The sequence below is a fragment of the Gallinula chloropus genome (genome assembly GCF_964237585.1).
Source record: "Gallinula chloropus genome assembly, chromosome: 1".
NCBI classification, from domain to species: Eukaryota; Metazoa; Chordata; class Aves; order Gruiformes; family Rallidae; genus Gallinula; species Gallinula chloropus.
Window position 1 is genome coordinate 207619487 of NC_140085.1, and position 19379 is coordinate 207638865.

The following is a 19379-nucleotide window of genomic DNA, read 5'->3' on the forward strand; positions in this document are numbered from 1 at the left end:
TTTTTTTCTTCATTTCAGATTTTGCTTTGTATTTTGGAGCTTAAGTACTTTTGCAAGTCTTTTGCAAGTAAAACAGGAGATAAATTGTAGTTTGCGGTAAGATCTATTCTCAGTTTTGAAATTGGCTTATATAACATACTAAGTATGCATTAATTGACTAGATAGCTAAAGTAAATAATTACCATCTATATCAAACTCTTCTCAGATTCTTCTTGGAGACTTCCTCTCCAAAATAAGGAAAAAAACCCCAACACCAAACTACAGAGATTTTACCTCTTTACTAACAATCTGACCCTCAAAGATAGACAACTACAGGTTCTGCACCGAAATTAACACTCATTTACATGCACAATACACTTGAGATACATGATCCATGGTAGCCAGTCCGCAGAGGGATTGTCCTCACTGCATGAGGATGCAGCTTCCACGGCTCTTAGCTGCTTCTCAGCGCCTGAACAGGTAGGACTGAGACCTGCTGCTTGAAGAAGAGTGGGTAGGACTTGAAAGGCAAATGGGAAGAAGGCGGAATGGGGTTTTTGTTTGAGGAAGCAGAACCACAGCAGAGCAAGAGAAAACCATAATTGAGGTTGTTGAAGGCATAGCCCTCAACTACTCATGGTAGGACATGGACAAACAGATGTCTGTACTTATGTGAGCTATTCATCCACTATCAGCTCTGACTTACCAGTCTCCTCAGGGCATTCATTTAAGGCTTTCTCTTTCCTGATCCCTGTGCATTTTGATCAACAGAAAATCCACAAATTCAACTAAACTAACAGTCCATTGACTCATGCCAACCTTCTGGAAGCATGAGGTGAACTGGAACAAACCAGAGTACATCCATCCCATGGAGGGTTGCTCCAGCAGAATTTAGAAAAAGATCAAATTCTGCATGGGAAATGCTGCAGATCCCAAGAGCTGTAAGTTTACACCTGTCCCCGCTGGACCAAATTCACAGAGCCCTTGTAAAAAGTAACCACAACAGCTGCACACACAGTTCCCACAGACATTAAACACACTACGATCAAGAGCTGGTTTTCTCTTTAAATCTTAATGCTTTATAATCTCTGGGTCAAGAAGATGTTTCAAAGTGGTCTCAAGAAAATTCAGTGTAAATTTTAACAGTCTTAAACTTCTGTAAGTTTAGGCAATGAAAACCAGGGTACAGTATAACACAGCAATGAAGACAAAATGTTTCAGAAAATTATGCATGGTTTATACCTATTTGTCACTGTTTCCTCTGTAACTGCAGTTAGGACATCAGTTTAAGCACACTGACAACAGATAAATCTGTGACACATCCTATAATGGATATTTACCTTATAGTAGTCTGCTGTGGACAGCCCAAGGATGAATGCTACCATAAAGTTACAGTTCAGACCCATAAATAAAACATTTTTTTTATTTCCTAAACTAAACATTCACCCTTCTACTGTTTCAAAGCGTGAGCAAAGCCCGACAGGCAGTTCTCTTTAGCAAAATAATTTCTGTAAAATGCCTGATGCTGAAGGGCAAATCCATGCACGATTCTGTAAGAATCTGTAAGATTCTGATTCTGTAAGAGTCTGTAAGATCCTACAAAGCAACAAGAAGTTGACCATGAAGACCAGAGAAAGCTCAGTCAAGACAGAACAAGTCTTGTGACTCAGCACAGAAGAGAAGGACAAAGATAACAAAAACATCATAGCTACACAGAACAGTGACGGAAAAATCTCATGATTACAAATATTTTAAAACTATTTAGTGTTAACAAATAAAGTCAGCTTGCTTCAACCTCAGCAGGAGTGAAAACATCACTACTGCAGTAGCACAGGAACTTCAAAAATACACAGTACTAAAGGAATACAAAGGCATGAAGTGCCCTTACTACAGCTGCACTCGCACTAGCCTTCCCTCCTGCTCTCCTAATTACTTCCTCTGACTGTTGTCCTGGAGCTGGGGCAAAGTTGGTCTCCTCTTTCAGCAAGGGAAAGGGTTGGTAGAAACAGAACAAACTTTCCCCTCCACTATGAACACCAGGCTCTTCTTTCTTTCCCCTGCAAGGAGGCATGGAAGATAAATAGGTTCTAAGGTCAGATCCTGAGTCTTACTTTAGAGGGTGGGAAGGACGTGCATCTCAGCATCAACTCATACTGCAGCCTCCACTGCAGGGTAGGCTATTCCTATGATAGGTTGGGTTCTTCAGCACAAGACAGGACCCTAGCCCACCCACCACCCCTGAAATCACAATCACAGCTTAATCACAAGGTTCAAGTAACTCATCCGGGTACTGCCTATTTCTGTACCTGTACAACAGAACAGGCACAGCTTAACAAAATAAAGCCAGAACTGTGACAGGGACTATCTCAGGCACATGGAGAAAAAGGAGACGATTGGTGACAGCCAACATCGTCTCACTAAGGGTGAATCATGCCTGACAAATCTGAGGGCCTTTTATGATGAACAGAGAGGGTGAACGAGGGAAGGACAATGGACATCAACTTCCTTGACCTGTGCAAGGCCTTCAACACCATCCAGCATGACATCCTTGTCTCTAAAATGGAGAGACGTGGATTCCACAGATGGCCCACTTGGTGGATAAGGAACTGGCTGGATGGTCACATCCAAAGAGTTGTGGTCAATGGCTCAATGTCCACATGAAGGACTGTGATGAGTGGTGTTCCTCAGGGGTCAGTAATGGGACCAACACTGTTCAATATCTTTGCTGGTGATCAAGTGAACCCTCAGCAAGTCTGATGACAACAGCAAGCTGTGTGGTGAGGTTGACACGCTGGAGGGAAGGGATGCCATCCAGACGGACCTTGACAGGCTGGAGAGACAGGCCCATGCAAACTGCATGAAGTTCAACAAGGCCAAATGCAAGGTCCTGCATGTGGGTTGGTGCAATCCCAATCCCAACTATAGGCTGGGCAGAGAATGGACTGAGAGCAGCCCTGAGGAGAACAACTTGGGGGTGCTGATCAATGACAAGCTCAAAATGAGCCGGCAGTGTGTGCTAGGAGCTCAAAAGGCCAACCGTGTCCTGGGCTACATCAAAACCAGCGTGACCAGCACATCCAGGGAGGTGATTCTGCCCCTCTGCTCTGCTCTCCTGAGACCACACCTGCAGTACCGCGTCCAGCTCTGGGGTCCCCACTACAGGAAACACATGGAGCTGTTGTAGCAAGTCCGGAGGAGGGCCATGAAGATGATCAGAGGGCTGCAGCACCTCTCCTGTGAAGACAGGCTGAGAGAGTTGGACTTGTTCAGCCTGGAGAAGAGAAGGCTTTGGGGTGATTTAGTTGCAGTGTACCAGCACTTAAAAGGGCTCATACAGGAAAGCAGGAGAGGGACTGATCACCAGGAAGTGTAGCGATAGGACATGGGGCAATAGCTTTAAGCTGAAAGAGGGTAGGCTTAGGTTAGATACTAGGAAGAAATTCTTTACTATGAGGGTGGTTGAGGCACTAGAACACGTTGCCCGGAGAGGTTGTGGAAGCCCCATCCCTGGAGGCGTTTTCAACCGGGGGGGTTGAAACTAAGTGATCTTTCAGGTCACTTCCAACCCAACAAATTTTCTGATTCTATGAATTTCAAGACAAAGTTTTAAGTCAAGGAAGAACTGTTGTGACTCCTCTTCTACTGAAGAGCCAATCATAATAACACTGGTGATAGCCTTACTCATTTTCTAAAGGTCACAAGTTGAGCTACAGGTGATATATGACCTAGTTAGCAGTCCCACTGTACATCAAATACTGCCAGCAACTGCTCTCTTACTGCAAAAGAAACTTTAATATTACCCCTATATGAAGAAGTCTCTTGTAGCATCTATTTTTTCCTGTTGTCCAATTTAAAATTAAACTTTCTGAAACTACGACTACAGCCACCCACAGCTGCAGAGTTGGCATTATTTTTACTTACAGGTAGCCTTCTACACTAAGCAGGTGCAGATGGGAGTAGCATATCACAGGGACAACAGGACATCACACAGGTAACCCCATCCCCCTCACACACACACACACACCAAACACAGAAGCTGAAGGTCATCACTCCATGAAAGACAAACTGAGATAATGATGCATTTCAGATTCGGAGAGTTTTAGGCTTTGCCTCCTGTCACAAAAGTGTTTCCTCCCACCAAGCTAATGAAGGCAGGCAGGCACCCAGGGCAGCCAGCTTCCCTGCCAAAATTCAGGTTTTATTTAGCACTTCCTCCCCCATGAATCTTGCTAACATTTCAAAACAATTTTGTCCCAGCATAGTTATTTGGGGAGAGTTGATTAAAAGATAAGGATTTTTTAAAAAAAGACATTTTCACGCTTTATCTAAATTTGACATGGAAAACTCCTTTGGCTTAGTGTACCTTCAAAATGGCACAGCCCAAACCAGCCACTTTTAGCTGTCAGCAGATGAATGGAAACTTAGACTCGCGCAAGAAAAATACATATGGAACACCTGAAAGCAAGCAGAAATGGGACTACAGGGAACCTGAGATCAAGAGTTAGCAAAACAAGAGCAACAAAATAGAGGCCAGAGGAAGAAGCTCACCACCTGAGCCAGCCTGTGGGATAAGGCAGTCAAGAGGAATTGTGAAACTGAAAATGATTTTGTGAAGAGAGTAACTTCTGCGACTCAAAACCAGGAAAGGTTCTGGACTTCACCGAACACCTAGCAAAAGCTCCTTCCCTTAGCATTTTACCTATCATTGGGAAATGGCAAAAATATAGCTAGAATTGTGCACACTTGAAAAGGTAGGATGTCATTTACCTTTGTCGTGGTTTTACCCTGGCTGAGAGCCAAGATCCATGCAGCTGCCTGCTCCTTAAAGGAAAAGAGCAGGGGAAGAGGGAAAGGGGGGTTGGTGAGAGGCAAGGGAAGGGAAAAGGAAGGGGCAAATAACCCCAAAACCAGGAAACTAAGAGGCCCGTGGGTTGGGATAAGGATAGTTTACTAAAATAGCAGAAAGATAAAATATAACAATGCTAACAGGACTTTAGAGCAAAAATATATGAAGCTGTTGATACACAATGCAGTTTCTCACCGAACCCACAACTCAGGCCGTGCCACCCAGAGCCGCCCTGGAACCCGACCATCCCCCAAGAACCGCGCGTCCCAGAGCCGCCCCCACTCCTCCTCCCGTCAGCCCCCCAGTATCCTGGGCAGGACGTAACTGGCATGGAATACTCTCTTTGGTCAGTTGGGTCACCTGTCCTGGCTTCGTCCCTCCTTTCTCATGAAGAGCTGAGAAAGTCCTTGACTGTCTGACAGCAGCTAGAAACATCAGGGTGTTATCAGCACTGCTTTCATTTTAACTCCCAAACACAGCATTCCATCCGCTGCTACAAATGAAGTTAACTCCATCCTGACCAAAACCAGGACAACCTTGTTTCACTACTTTGTTCCACTCTCTCAGGCACAGCCTGTACCACGTTACCAAAGAAGTTACAACCCTGCACTCACACTCCAATATACAAAAAAGCAGACACACGATAGGTATTTTGTGAGATTCTCTTCTAAAAAGCATTTATTTTACGAAGCGGGTTTGTTTCTTTCTTATTCCACATATACTTTTTAGGGGGTTGTTTAGAAGAGGCAATCTTTTTTAGACTCCCTTGAAGTGCCCAAGTTCCCTTCTAAGAACCTGCGTAAACTAGCTAAATCTCCAGTTCTGAACAGCCACAGACACCACATACTCACTAAAAAATGGCTCAGAAGAAACGTGGTCACAATTACATATTTTATTCTTAGGGCTGTTAAAAGTTAATGTTATTGTAGCATGAACAGAACAGCAGATCCAGGAACAATATTGTCATTTCTCTTGATATTAGAACTTAATATTTATACATCCCCCGCTAAACAACTCATTATCCCAAAGCTACCCAACATCTGCTCTTAATCCCACTTAAAACAACCTCACAAAACAAAGGCTTTGCAGCTAAGGCTCCCTAATTCTCTCACGAAGATGTTTAATTTTGGGGTTGGGGTCTCTTGTAGTTCTTGACAGGTAGGGAAAGCACTATTTGTATTTCCTTCACCAGAGAGGAGTTTGTGTTTGTAAACCTATTAGCACATTTTATCAGTAAAGATGTAAGACTTCAGCCATCTGGGAAAACTACAAAAAAAAGCCTGCTTGATAGAAAAGTCAAATAGCGGCAACATTATTAGCAAAGCAAACAGCAGAAGACACTGCCTAAAGAAGCGACAGAGCTAAGCTAAACATGAATGCTTAAAAACATCAATAAAATAACCCAACAAAAATCCCAAACCACTATGGTCAGTGCAAAAGGGACCCAAAGATAAGATCAGCGAATTTTTAAAGTAACACTTTTCAGCCACTGCTTTAAACCCACACAAACTCAACTTTAAGGCACCCAGTAACAAACCAGCCTCTGTGGCTGCAAGGGGAAATGCTGTTTTTTGCCCCAGGGCTGCAGTCCTGTTGCAACAGGAGATACAGAGATGCCGTCCCTATTTGGGCATCTCCAGTTACTGTATACACACATACATATGGACGCTGTGGAGGAGCCTTCATGAAATCAAGTCTGTAAAAGACTTTAAGACATGGGGTCTAACGTGAGAGGAAACTAACTGAGCTGTATGGTGAAACCCACAGGAGGTAGGCAGGGTCCACCAGTGACTACAGAATCATAGGGGTTGGAAGGGACCTCAAGAGATCATTGGGTCCAACCCAAAAGCAGCTCCCCACCTCATATTGCACAGACAGGCGTCCAGACAGGGCTGGAATATCTCCAGAGATGGAGACTCCACCACCTCCCTGGGCAGCCTGTCCCAGGGCTCTGGCACCCTCACTGGGGAAAAGTTCTTCCGCATGTTGGTGTGGAACTTCCTGTGCTCCAACTTGCAGCCATTGCCCCTTGTCCTGTCTCCACAGTCCACTGAAAAGGGGCTGGCTGATTCCCCCTGCATCCCATGCTTAAGATATTTATAAACATGAACAAGGTCCCCCCTTAGTCTTCTTTTCTCCAGGCTGAACAGTCCCAGCTCACAGCCTTTCCTCATACAGGAGATGTTCCAGGCCCTTAATCATCTTTGTAGCCCTTCTCTGGACTCTCTCCAGGAGATCCCTGTCTTTTTTATTCCAGGGAGCCCAGAACTGGACACAATACTGCAGGTGGGACCTGACTAGGGCAGAGTAGAGGGGGAGGATCACCTGATGCCTGGGTTAAATCATGGCAAGACAGATGAAGTGACCGATGGGCCCATCTGATGCCAAGACCAAGCTCTGGCAGACTGAGTTTGGGGACATTCATTCCAAAACCTTGAAACCACCTCTGCAAAATCAGCAAAAGAGAAGGACCCTGCCTTCACTGCACTTCCAAGGCAGAGAACCTACACATGTAAATCCCAGAGGAGACCCCAGAACGATGACGCCTGCCTCCACATCATCAGCACAGAAACCCCCTCCCACGGTGTGTGGATATGACTTCTCTGGTGCTGCCACACAACATAAAGGTGGCAGTTCTGTAGTAATTCATCAACATGTACATAAACAATCCAGTGTGCTTTGTCTTTGTACAGCTGTGTTAGCCTGGATACTGTCTGAATATCATCACTAATGCCACAATTAACAATAGTTAGAATATTGTTTTATAATAATAAAGGATGGTATAACTTGATGTTGGTTGCCATCCAATGACACCACTCATCTCTGCACAAACTTATGCTCAAGTCCCACAGCCACAGATGCCCTGTGGCACCAGCCAGTGCACCAGCCTCTAGAGTACACCCAACCACTGGTTTTTCAGAACCTGCGTTAATGACACTGCAACCTGTTTTGTGAATTCTACAAACTGCCTCTGCCCTCCTTAAGCTGTTGGAGCAAAACCCTTGGCAGCCTGAATATATTTACTTGTAATGTTAAAAAGACTCAAATTCAAATTCCTTCCAAAACAGACTGAAGAACTGATTGAACATGGCTCAACCACTAAAAGCTACCAAGTTACCCATTTCTGATAAACCAGAAGTATAAAGTCAATGAATATACCAACCACTCCAATACAGCCTTAATGCCATACTACAGCAACCCCCTGAAAACAACAGCACTCTAAGCATTACAGTCCACCCTTATCTTACTACAAGAAGGGCATTGAGGTCCTAGAGCGTGTCCAGAGAAGGGCAACTAGGCTGGTGAAGAGGCTGGAAGGCAAATCCTATGAGGAGTGGCTGAGGGAGCTGGGGATGTTTAGCCTGGAGAAGGGGAGGCTGAGGGGAGACCTTATCACCACCTACAACTACCTGAAGGGAGGCTGTAGAGAGGTGGGAGACAGTCTCCTCAAGCCAAGGGACAGGAGATAGAACAAGGGGAAATGGCACAAAGCTGCCCCAGGGCAGGTTCAGATTAGATGTTAGAAAAAAATTTTTCACTGAAAGAGTTGTCAGGGCCTGGAACAGGCTGCCCAGGAAGGGGGTTGAGTCACCTTCCCTGGATGTGTTTAAAAAAAGGGCAGATGAGGTACTGAGGGATATGGTTTAGCTTAGGACAGGAACAGTTGGACTTGATGATCTTAAAGGTCTTTTCCAACCTTGTGATTCTGTGAGAGCAGAATACTTCAGTAAAGTATACACAAAGATAAGCATTATGTGACTTTCCCCAGCTCTTCCTATGAGCAGATTTTGAAATGTGTTCATGAGGGATGCTGGTATTATTTTCTCTTTGCTACAAGAGGATCCTAGTTTAAGTTACTAATAATGAACAGAGACTGCAAGAACTCCAAGGCTGTGGTTCCCAGAGAGGCATTGCAGTGATGGAGACCTTCCTCCTCTCCTTCCAAACACTCTAATTCTTCACCACTCCCAGATGCTCATTATTAACATTATCTTGTGCTAACTTTGGCAACTGGCCGGTCCTTCCATACATCAGCCCAGCTCACTAAACTAGCAGATCATCAGCCCAGCAAAAAGACAATAGTTTCCCTCAGTCACTCATCATTAGGCTGGTTTAGGCTTCTGTGAAAACATGTCTACTTCACACTTACACGCTCAGGTCTGCAGATGTTCTTCACCATGGCCAAGCCCTTTAAAACCCCAGAGACTGTTGTCATAAACGGCAAAATTCCAGGGCAAAACACCTTTATGCACTTCACTGAATTCAGAACCAGAAATTAATTACACAAAGCCTTCAAGAGACCTTGGCATAAGGCACATTTTCAACACTACTACAGCTGTGCCTCTAACATTTTGTACAGCTGCACATAACACAGCTGGACTGCATGATGATAAATACTGAAATTCATAATTTCAGCACAAACCATGACATATCTTCATCCTTTTTTTACATTCACTTTTATAGTTCTGTAAATTTTGAGTTTGGTAGGCACCACTATACCAACTTATCTGACTTCTAGGGGAAGAAAAGCTGTAACACTTCATTCACCTACAAATAACTTTAAATGTATTTTCTATTTAAAAACAAAAAATCAGGCTTGACCTGATGATAAAGAGAATTATACCTGCTACTTCCTAAGTGGTTTAACAGCATAATTTGACCAAAGTTTCCTTTAGGAGCACAGGGAACCTTTTCCATCTCAGTCAAGTGTTGTAGCTTTGTGTGGCGGGTTTCTGGTGGAGGAGGGGGGCTGCCAGGATGGCTTCTGCCTTTCTGTAGACCCGACAGTAAACACCAACTGACTCAAGGCCAGAGGCTGAGCCAAGCAGCGACAGTCCCAGCACTTCTGTGAAACACATTTAAGAAGGAAAAAAAAAAAAAATGCAAGCAGCTGCTTCTTGCCAGAGAAGGGAGTGAGAAGATGTAAGAAACTGTGCAGACACCAAGGTCAGTGAGGAAGGAGGAGGGTGGGGGAAAGAGGCGTTCCAGGAGCTGCAGAGAAAGCTTCCCCTGCAGCCCATGGAGAAGACCATGGTTAAGCAGGCTGTCCCCCTGCAGCCCATGGATGATGACAGGGAGCAGAGATCCCATCTACAGCTCGTGGAGGACCGCACGACAGAGCGAGTGAAGACCCCTGATGGACACTGTGACCCCATGGGAAGCCCGTGTTGGAGGAGGCTCCTGGCAGTGAAACCTGCAGCCTGTGGAGAGACCAACCCACGCTAGAGCAGGTTTGTTGGGGGGACTCTGTGGGGGACCAGGCTGGAGCAGCCTGGGTGTGAGAGACATTCTATGATTTATGACTGCATCCCATAGCTGTGACCCACACTGGGACAGTTAGTGAAGTGCTGAAACCCCATGGGAAAGGACTCGCATTGGAAAAGTTCATGGAGGACTGTGTCCCGTGGATGGGATCCCATGCTGGAGCAGGGGAAGAGTGTGAGGAATGGCACACACCCCCCTATCTAAGGAGGAAAACAACTCATGATGAACTGACCAAAACCCTCATTCCCTCCCCCTCCCTGTGCCACAATGTGGGGGGAAGAAGGGAGAGAAATCACAAGTAAAATTAAGTCTGCTAAGAAGGGAAGGGGGGGGCGGTGTTTTAAGACCTGGTCACACTTCTCATTATCAGACTCTGGTTACAATAATTTAAAAAAAAAAAAAGGACTGGTGGTTCAGCCCCAAACAGTGGCTGAGCACCTCAAGCTGCTCACTCCTGGAGGAGAAACAGACAGAGCCTTCATGGGTTGGGATAAGGACAGTTTACTGACAAAATCACTGTGAAAGGGGAACATTAACAGTCTGTGGCAAACTTTACTCACACCCAGTGACAACACAGAGTACCTTATCAACTGCACCAAAGCAAGGAGATAATGTCTGGTGGTTTGGAAAACAGGGCCAACTAACTCAGCTCACCTGTGCTGGCTGCTTGGGGAGGTTAACTCTGGCCTGGCCAGAACAAGGACATTATGCAACCCTTTTTCCAGACTATCTACATCATGTCTAGATAAAAGGGGTTGGTCGGGGAGGGGTGCTCCTGGGTGCCTCCTGGGCAGTCTGAGTGTGGCTGGGTTATAGGGTCAGTCCTTGCATCATGCTGTAAGATACTCTGTGTTATCACCAGGTGTAAGTGAAATTCACTGTGGGCTGTTATTGTTCCCCTTTCACAGTCATTTTTCTCAATAAACTGCCCTGGTGGCTAAGAGGGACAATGGGATCCCTGGGGTGCATCAAAAGAAGCATGGTCAGCAGGTCAAAGGAGGTGATCCTCCCCCCCTACTCTTCTCTGGTCAGGTTCCACCTGGAGTATTGTGTCCAGTTCTGGGCTCCCTGGTATAAAAAAGCCAGGGATCTCCTGGAGAGAGTCCAGAGAAGGGCTACAAAGATGATTAAGGGCCTGGAACATCTCCTGTATGAGGAAAGGCTGAGTGAGCTGGGACTGTTCAACCTTGAAAAAAGAAGACTGAGCAGGAATCTGATTAAATGTTTATAAGTATCTGAAGTGTGAGACACAGGGGGAAATGCCCAGCCTCTTCTCAGTGGCCTGTGGGGACAGGACAAGGGGCAATGGCTGCAAGTTGGAGCACAGGAAGTTCCACACCAATATGCAGAAGAACTTTTACACAGTGAGGGTGACAGAGCCCTGGAACAGGCTGTCCACGGGGCTTGTGGAATCTCCATCTCTGGAGATATTCAAGACCTGTCTGGATGCCTGTCTGTGCAATATAAGCTGGGGAGCTGCTCTGGCAGGAGAGTTGGACCCGATGATCTCTCAAGGTCCCTCCCAACCCCCTCAATTCTGTGATTATCCCAACCCACAGAGGCTCTGTTTCTCTTCCTGGAATGAGCAGTGGAGCATGCTCTGCCACTCTTGGGGCTGAACCACCACATCAAGTTAGCAGAATTGCTTATAATGCAACATAGTTAAAGTTACCAGAACTAAAAAAAAGTTTCCTCTTGCATCCACTTCCCAATCAAGTCACTCAGGTGGGTGCACTACTGTCTGGGCAGAGCCAAAGGCAGCACGGTACGGAGGTCACTCATCATTAAGTCTCAGAGGTAGGAAAACTCTGTGGGTTTTCTTTTTGGGAGTCAGGGAAGGGAGAGAAGGAGTTCTGTTTAAATATATCCGACATCTTTCCCTCATTTTTCAAACTCCTTATTTGAACAACTACTCCCTACTGAACAGGATGCTCTAGACTTTAAAGCAATAAAAAAAAAAGAACTGAGGACCCCCATCAGTGTCCTACAGCTCAGATTTGAAACCCTTCCTTCTATGCCGCATCTCCCAATACATAGGTGTTTTTATGCCATTTATGCACCCCACTACACATCAAAATTCCTCTAAACGTCACCATTTTCTCTAAAATTCCTCTAAATGTCACCAGTGTTCCTTTTACCAGGTCACTCCCCCTGTATAAGCATCAGTTTCACATTCTTTTGTTCTGGAGAAGCCAAGGAAACCTGGAAAGCAGGAAAGAAGACAGATATGAAGAATACCTTTTCCCATAGTAAAACAGAAAAGGAGATGGCCATCAAAATCTATAATTCCACCCTACATCAAGCCAGGACACAGAACTGAAGATTTTATGTATACCTAATACAGACAGTTTTAGCACCCAAACAGTGTCAGGTATTTATTAAAAGGAATGTGTTACTTAGCTGCTTGTGACAGCATCAGCTCATCTTAATAATCAAGAGGATTTCTTCCACCCTTCCATATGGAAAGCTGTTAATTAACTAATGAACACAGATTAGCATAACAATGATAAGACTCTTTGGAAGCAGGTTAAAGGGAAGACAGCAGTAGGTAGTGCCTGAAGATGACTTATCCAGACGGGAGTTATGGACTAATGAAGCTCCCAGCGTACAAATCTAGGAGCAGACACACAGTATTTTCACTGATGGCTCAGTACAAAATGCAGAAATACATCAATGCACCAGACAAACAAGAGTAGAACATCACCTCGATGCAAAGACAGTATCCACATCAGATAAGAATGCAGGTCTGGCCAGTCCATCTCACAAATGGTACTAAAAAATCTAAAAAGCTACAGAGCAGTACAGGGATGCGCAGATGTATGGAGAATTTCCCACAGGAAAACAGTAGACAAGACCCTTCAGCTTAGCTACCAGATGACTAAAGGATACAATATGATAGAGAGCTATACAGATCACACAGGGTACTGCAGAAGAAGTATCAGAACAACAATTGGGTATTTCTCATAATTCTAGAATGAATCAAATGATCAAACTTGATGCTTCTATCAAATAACATGATCCAGAGGTTTGTCTCAAAAAACACCTATGGAACTCATTACTACCAGACAAGTACAATATAAAAACTAATAAAGAACCCACAATCAGACACATCAGTGGAAGAAAAGTTGATCTACAATTATTAAACACAATGATGCTACCTCATGCTCTTGAAAATGCCAATTCAAATAGTGTAAAGTGTAACCAGTGAAAATACTATCCTTATTTTTTAGTCCCTTTCTCTAAATTATCAACTAGAGACCATCACCAGAAACAGAACTCAGCCGAGCAGATGTCTGGTCTACTCCAGCCATAACATAACTCCCATCCAGCTTGTTTTGCTGGGTGATGGCTTGGAGTACATAATCAAATCTACTCAGCATTGGAATGATCCATTTATCTCATTTCTTCCAACAGGTAATGTGCCATAACAAAATCAAAGCTAGTCCATCTCTTTGTTTCACCCTTCATGCTTCAAGGCCTGAAAAGCTGCCCCAAAATGAAGACAGGCCACAAAAAGAAACTGAACTTCCTCGTGGATAGATGACTGTCATGGTCCTGAACTCCCAAGAAAGGTAGGTCAAAAACCCCCAAAATGAACGTACAAATTGTCAGAGTAGACAATGTAAACAATTTGATTTTAAGCATACTAATGCATTCCCATGTACTTATTTCAACACATGACAGAGAAGCAAGTTTGAGCAGTGCCAGACTAACAAACTTCAGCTAAAACCTCCTGGCAGGGTAAACCACAAAGTACCCTGAGAAGACGATAATGTATGAATTTCCCTGCCACTGCCCCCAAAACTCACAATGAGACCAGGGCATTTGTAAACTTTTAAAGAAGGGAATTCTTCTGCAAAAGCCTTTGCTTAAATGTTCTCGAACCAGTCAATGATACCCAGACTCATGAGGGAGGCACAGAATAGCTTAAGATGACAAGGACCTCTGGACCTCGTTTTGCTCAAGCCCATGCCCAAAACAGAACTTGTTTCAAAGTCAGATCAGGATGCTCAGGGCCTTGATCAGTAAAGTTTTAAATATCTCCAAAGTTGGGAGATCCCACAGCCTCTCCAGGTGGCCTGTTCTACTGCCTTCACCACCCACACTGCCTGTGATTGCTCCCCTTGCCTTCTATCCAGGGAATTTCCCTGAAACTTGTAACTTTGTCTTTCCATTGTGCACCAGTGCCTTTCCACTGGCACTTCTAATATCAACACAAGTCTGAGTTATCAAGTCAATTGTACAGTGAAGGTATATGACACATTTGAGCCAACTTGACAGCTCACCACTGCTAATAGGGGCAGACTGGCCCTGTGCATGTCCAACAATCTAATTTCAGCCCCCTGTGCTAGCTCTGCACCTAAATGGCTGCACAGATAGCCAATTCATCTTGCTAACCTGACAGAAAGCCATTCCCTTCTTTAATTCCTGTGCCATCTCAGCAATATTAATATGCTCAGCACAGGGTCACAAAGGAGAAAGCAGAGCTGCAGGTAGGACCAGAGCACCCTTTTTCGGAGCGGGGTGGGGGAATTTAGATTTAGGTGTCACGGAACATCATATGCTAAAAAAAAATCCAGCCTGCTTTAGTAAACTCCCAGCAATAATTAAACAGTTTTACACATGCTCCTACTTCATCCTCTCACCTCCGGGATGACATTTACCTTTTTTTCCTTAATAATACAACCTTATGCCTTCTCTCATCCATAAAGACAGTTATTAAAACAGTGCTTTACTGATACCAATAATATTCAGCATTAACTACTACCTGAGCTAAACATAACATAATAGATAGGAACTATACACATGTTTAGGGGATATTATGACAGATGGAAACAGATGAGCAGTAAATTCATTTGGTTCATAAAGACTCCCATGTATGGTCTTTACCAAGCCAAAGCCACATGACTCAAAGGTGTGCATCAACCTATGGCAATGAAAAACCCCACAGCATTCTACACTTCAAGTTATATATAGGGACCTTACTTCAAGTAAACATCATTCAGCTTCATTAGAAAGCAATTAAGTACCCCAAAAGCAGTTACTTTATAATACAGCAAATACTCTAACACAAACCAAAGAGCACTGACACAGGACCAGCATTAAAAGTCGTATTTGGCAGTTAATGACAACTCACATTTCGTCTTTTATAACAACTCTTTAACTTGCACCAAGTTTCAGTCATTTTTCCGAACTAAGCCTTTCGAACGTGAGCTACCAAGAGTGTGCTGAAAGGCGTTATTGGTAACAAAGGAAAAGCATTTCTGTACAGCTGTAGAGGAGCTTGGTGAGACAACAGATTGGATTTTTTCCAGTTTCCATATACTGCACACCATGGTTGGTAGAGTCCATAAAGATTAGCAAGTTATGAGATCAGAACTAACATGCCTCCTACATGACATATATAAAGCAGTTTTCCAAAGGAAAACTTGAGTAACCCAGAGCAATGGAAAAAAATATTATGAAAATACTTATCAAAGTTTTAGAGTGCTCATGGTAGCCCATACTCACCCTTAAAGAAAGTTAATTAAACATATTCAGCTGTTTCATTAGCATGTCTGAATTGCTCTGGTCCATCATCTAGCCCATTCCCCAAGGCTCAGTATTTCAGTTTGACATCAAGACAAGTACCATGTAAACCGCCACTACTCCCTGCTCCATCTCCAGATACGCTGCACTACCTTTGATACCTCCCCAGACAACTCTATTTTGCAAGGATCACTGCTGTCTCAGCTGCCACAGGAAACCTCGCTGGATCCCTCTACAACTCCCAGCCCAGTTAAAACTTGCTGCCACCTATTGTCAGACCATTCACAGCTCTGCTTCAGGAATGGCTCCACTGCAAGGTGACAGCCTCCATGACAAGCTCCAGGTTCACCACCCTCACCCAAGCCCTCCGATTTTTACACAAATACCTTTCTAGGTGGTCCCACCAGTTTGCTTGACCAGTTCACACCTCCCAACTGCCCCACACAGTTACTCTTTGCCCTCATCCCCAAGCAGACATTTTACCAGACTTTACCAAACTGTATAGCCCTCCGGCTCAATTAAATTAGGTCGTCACCATCCAGGTGCAGTCCTGAAACACTGTTCAGCCCTTGGATTTCCACTGTCGCTAGTGAGAAAGAACGGGAGCAGAGTGTATAACCCTACCCTTTCAGTCTGGGGGGGGGGGTCGCATATCCACCTTTGTAGAGCAGTATACCCAGCGAGCTGCACTCTTCCTCTCCTTCATCACTCCAAAGACCTGAAGATTTTTGAGAAGAAATATCACAGAGCTCTTCTTGAGTCAAGCCAGTTTAAAGCCCAATTCTGGGTCCCTAGGCCTCAAAGATTGCTTTACTAAGTGTCTGCTTTGCACTGCTTCCTCAGGAAGAGCCATCTTACTAGTTCTTGTCAGTTCAGTGCTGTCTACGAGACTTCCAAGAGCAGCTGTGGAAAAGAAAAAAGGAGGAGAAGAAAAAGCTAATGATGGTAAGAAGTCAGCTTTCATACTGCCAGAGGCTGGAAGAAGAGAGGAAGCTACAAATTCAGCAGTGATCTTAGCAACCATGTGCTCACACACCTGAGACTTAGTTTTACCAGCAAGTTTAGCACCTATTCAAGACAAGCACAAACGTTACCACAAAGCACTTACATCTTTTCACTGTATTAACGTTCTTATTTACTTAAACCCCACATTAAGTTGCATTTCCCTCCCTATGGCAGCAGGGGTAGGCTAGGCAAACTCTGCCAACACAAGTAACATCAAGTTTTCTAGCACTGGATGCAAAAGCTTTGGATGCCTCGCTCCACGTGCTATCAGTTTGATAGTGAAAACTACCTAACCGCCAGCTTCCTTCCACACACGTGTTCTGTATCACAATACTTATTACCTATTTCCCCTACAGAGTCAAACACTTCTGGTAAGTCCAGCTGCGTTATTTTTAAAACTGAGACAGACATTATGAGAACAGCCAACAGTCCACACAGTCACGTTTAGCAGAGGCGTGCGTGAAGGAATCAAAAGCCACTCAGAGCTTCAGACACATCACCGTTCACGTACTTCAAGAAGCTCTCTTCTGTAAGGATTAGTGCTGGTTGCCAAGCTATGGGCCTTTACTTTCCTGTTTGGAAACACTAACGGTTTTTCAGGCTTTGGTTTCACAAAGGGTAACACGCAGGGTGTTATACTGATGATACCTGTGAGCAAAACTAGTCCCCTTTGGGCTGTTTTGGCTGGACATTAAAATCGTGATCATTCAGGCTCTGATCACTGATCAGTTATCGATACCAGGAAATCCTCCCTACTATTCACTTGGCTCTCTTCAAATCCCTTTAATATTGAGAACTTACACACTTTGTTTGTGTTGGAATCCCGTTTTGTTAAGGTAAGTTTTGTAGGGAAGCCTTTAAGCTTCTTTCAGAAGACCCATGAGACAGACCCATAAACAGCTCCGGCCAATACACAGCTCTGCTTCCAGAGGAATGGAAAACTTCTCCAGGTATGCAGGACTGGGATGTTTTAGCATCAACAGCTGCTACAGCCATTAAGGCTCCATCCCAATCCTGACAATTCCCGTGTGGACTTCTCTTTTCCATGCAGTCATGGAAAACAATACACAACACACCCACGGGCAGCACGCAGAGTTAACCGGCGAGGACAAGACCAGGGCGCGAAGCCCCACGATGCGCTCGGCTGCAACGCGGCGGCACCACGAGCCCCCGGCCGCTCCGCTGGAAGGAACCCTCTGGAAGCGAGAGGCGCTCAGCCCGCGGTTCGCGGCACTTCTCAGGCCGCCCCCGCGCTGCCCACGGTGCCTCACAGCCCCCGCTGGGCCAGGCACGACCTCCCCACCGTCCCGCCGCCGCTGCCGCGGGAGGCGCCCCGGGGCCCGCCGCCGGCAGCGAGAGTTGTTCACCGGCAACTTCGGCGAGGGTTTCCGCGGTGGACAATGGCGGTGCGGGGGCTCGGGGCGTGGGGGTACGGGATGGGTCACTCCACCGGGACGGGGAGCGCGGGCTGCGGGCAAGCCTGCCCGGGACGGGGTGAGCGGGGCGGGCGGGAGGAAGCGGGCAGCACATGGAGGACCGGCGCGGCGTGCGCGGCGGGGGCCGAGCCCGGCTGGCTGAGTGACGGGGACGAGCCGGCGTGGCGGCGGCTGCCCGCGAAAGGGGAGGCCGACCGGGGAGCGGGAGGAGGCGGCGAAGGCGGTGAGCCCCGGCAGGCTGCGCCCCGAGCCCGAGGGGCGAGGGCGGCGGGAGGCTCCGCCGGCGGCGGGAGCGGAGGCGAGGGGGGGATGGGGGAGGGGACCCGCGCGGGCGCCCCCGCCGCGAGGCGCCGCTCCGGGCGGGGCGCGTGCCGCCGCCCGCCTCACCATCAGCACTTTGGCCGCGTTCTCCAGCTGGGCGATCACCTCGGGGGCCCCCCCCGCCGCCACGGCCGCCGCCATCATGGTCTCTCTTCAATGACGCGCCATGCGCTGCATTCTGGGACGAAGCGGCCGCGCAGCCAATCCCGGGCGCGGCGCGGCCCCCGGCGCGGAGGCGAAGCGGCGGCGCTACCGCAGCGTTACCGCCGGGCGCCAGCCAGGGGGGGCGGCCGGAGACAACCCCCCACCCCTGCGCGCCGCGCACCTTCCTCCTCTCCCTCCCCTCCCGCTGACCGCCCGCCTCCGGGGCGGGCCCGGCCCACGCGGCGGGACCTGCCGAGCCCCGGGGCGGAGCCCGCCGCCGCCCGCCGCCGGTTCGAGGCCGCCGCACCTGCCGGGGCCCGCGTGTGGGCGGAGAAGGGCTGCGGGGCCTCCGGGGCCGGGTCAGGGAAAGCTGGCTGGGGAGGGCAGGGTGAGCCCGGAGCGCGGGGGCTGGTTGGGTGCTGCCCCGTTCAGCCGCGGTGCCCGCTGCGTGTCGGCGGACTCGGGCGCCGGCGCCACCGCGGCGTTTTTAAACGCAGCCGCGGGAGCGGTGGGGAGCGGAGAGGGTGGGCAGCGCCTTCCCAGCCGGCATTACGGCAGAGAAGCCAGCCGAGCTTTGAAGCTGAACTGAAGCGCCTTTTTCCCCGCGTATCTCCATCTGTGGGTCACTGTTACAGGACAGCATCGCCGCTGGAGAGTGCGCTGGGGAGGACACTGTTGTGCCGCTGCGGGAACAGGCCAGCCCTCGGGTTGTGCCTTTCGTCCTCGTTTAGGCGTTTGCCTTTTACACAGGTCTGACGGTTTCCGCATCAGTTGGCGCACGGGAGTGGGCTGGAGCTGTGGTAACTTCACATAAAACTAAACCGGGAGATCTGCAGCTGCCAAGTAGTGTTCAG

The 19379-nt window shown here is 47.1% G+C and overlaps 1 protein-coding gene across 2 annotated transcripts in view; it reads right to left on the reverse strand.

The window, feature by feature from the left end:
- XPO4 (exportin 4) overlaps positions 1-18525 on the reverse strand; it is a gene marked incomplete at its 5' end in the record, with an annotated part of 78845 nt that extends 60320 nt beyond the window's left edge. For both annotated transcript variants that reach the window (XM_084279328.1, XM_084279327.1), the window contains one exon: positions 18448-18525. In XM_084279328.1, the coding sequence (XP_084135454.1) occupies positions 18448-18525 (78 nt within the window). The remainder of the gene's footprint in view (positions 1-18447) is intronic.
- Positions 18526-19379: the final 854 nt, after the last annotated feature.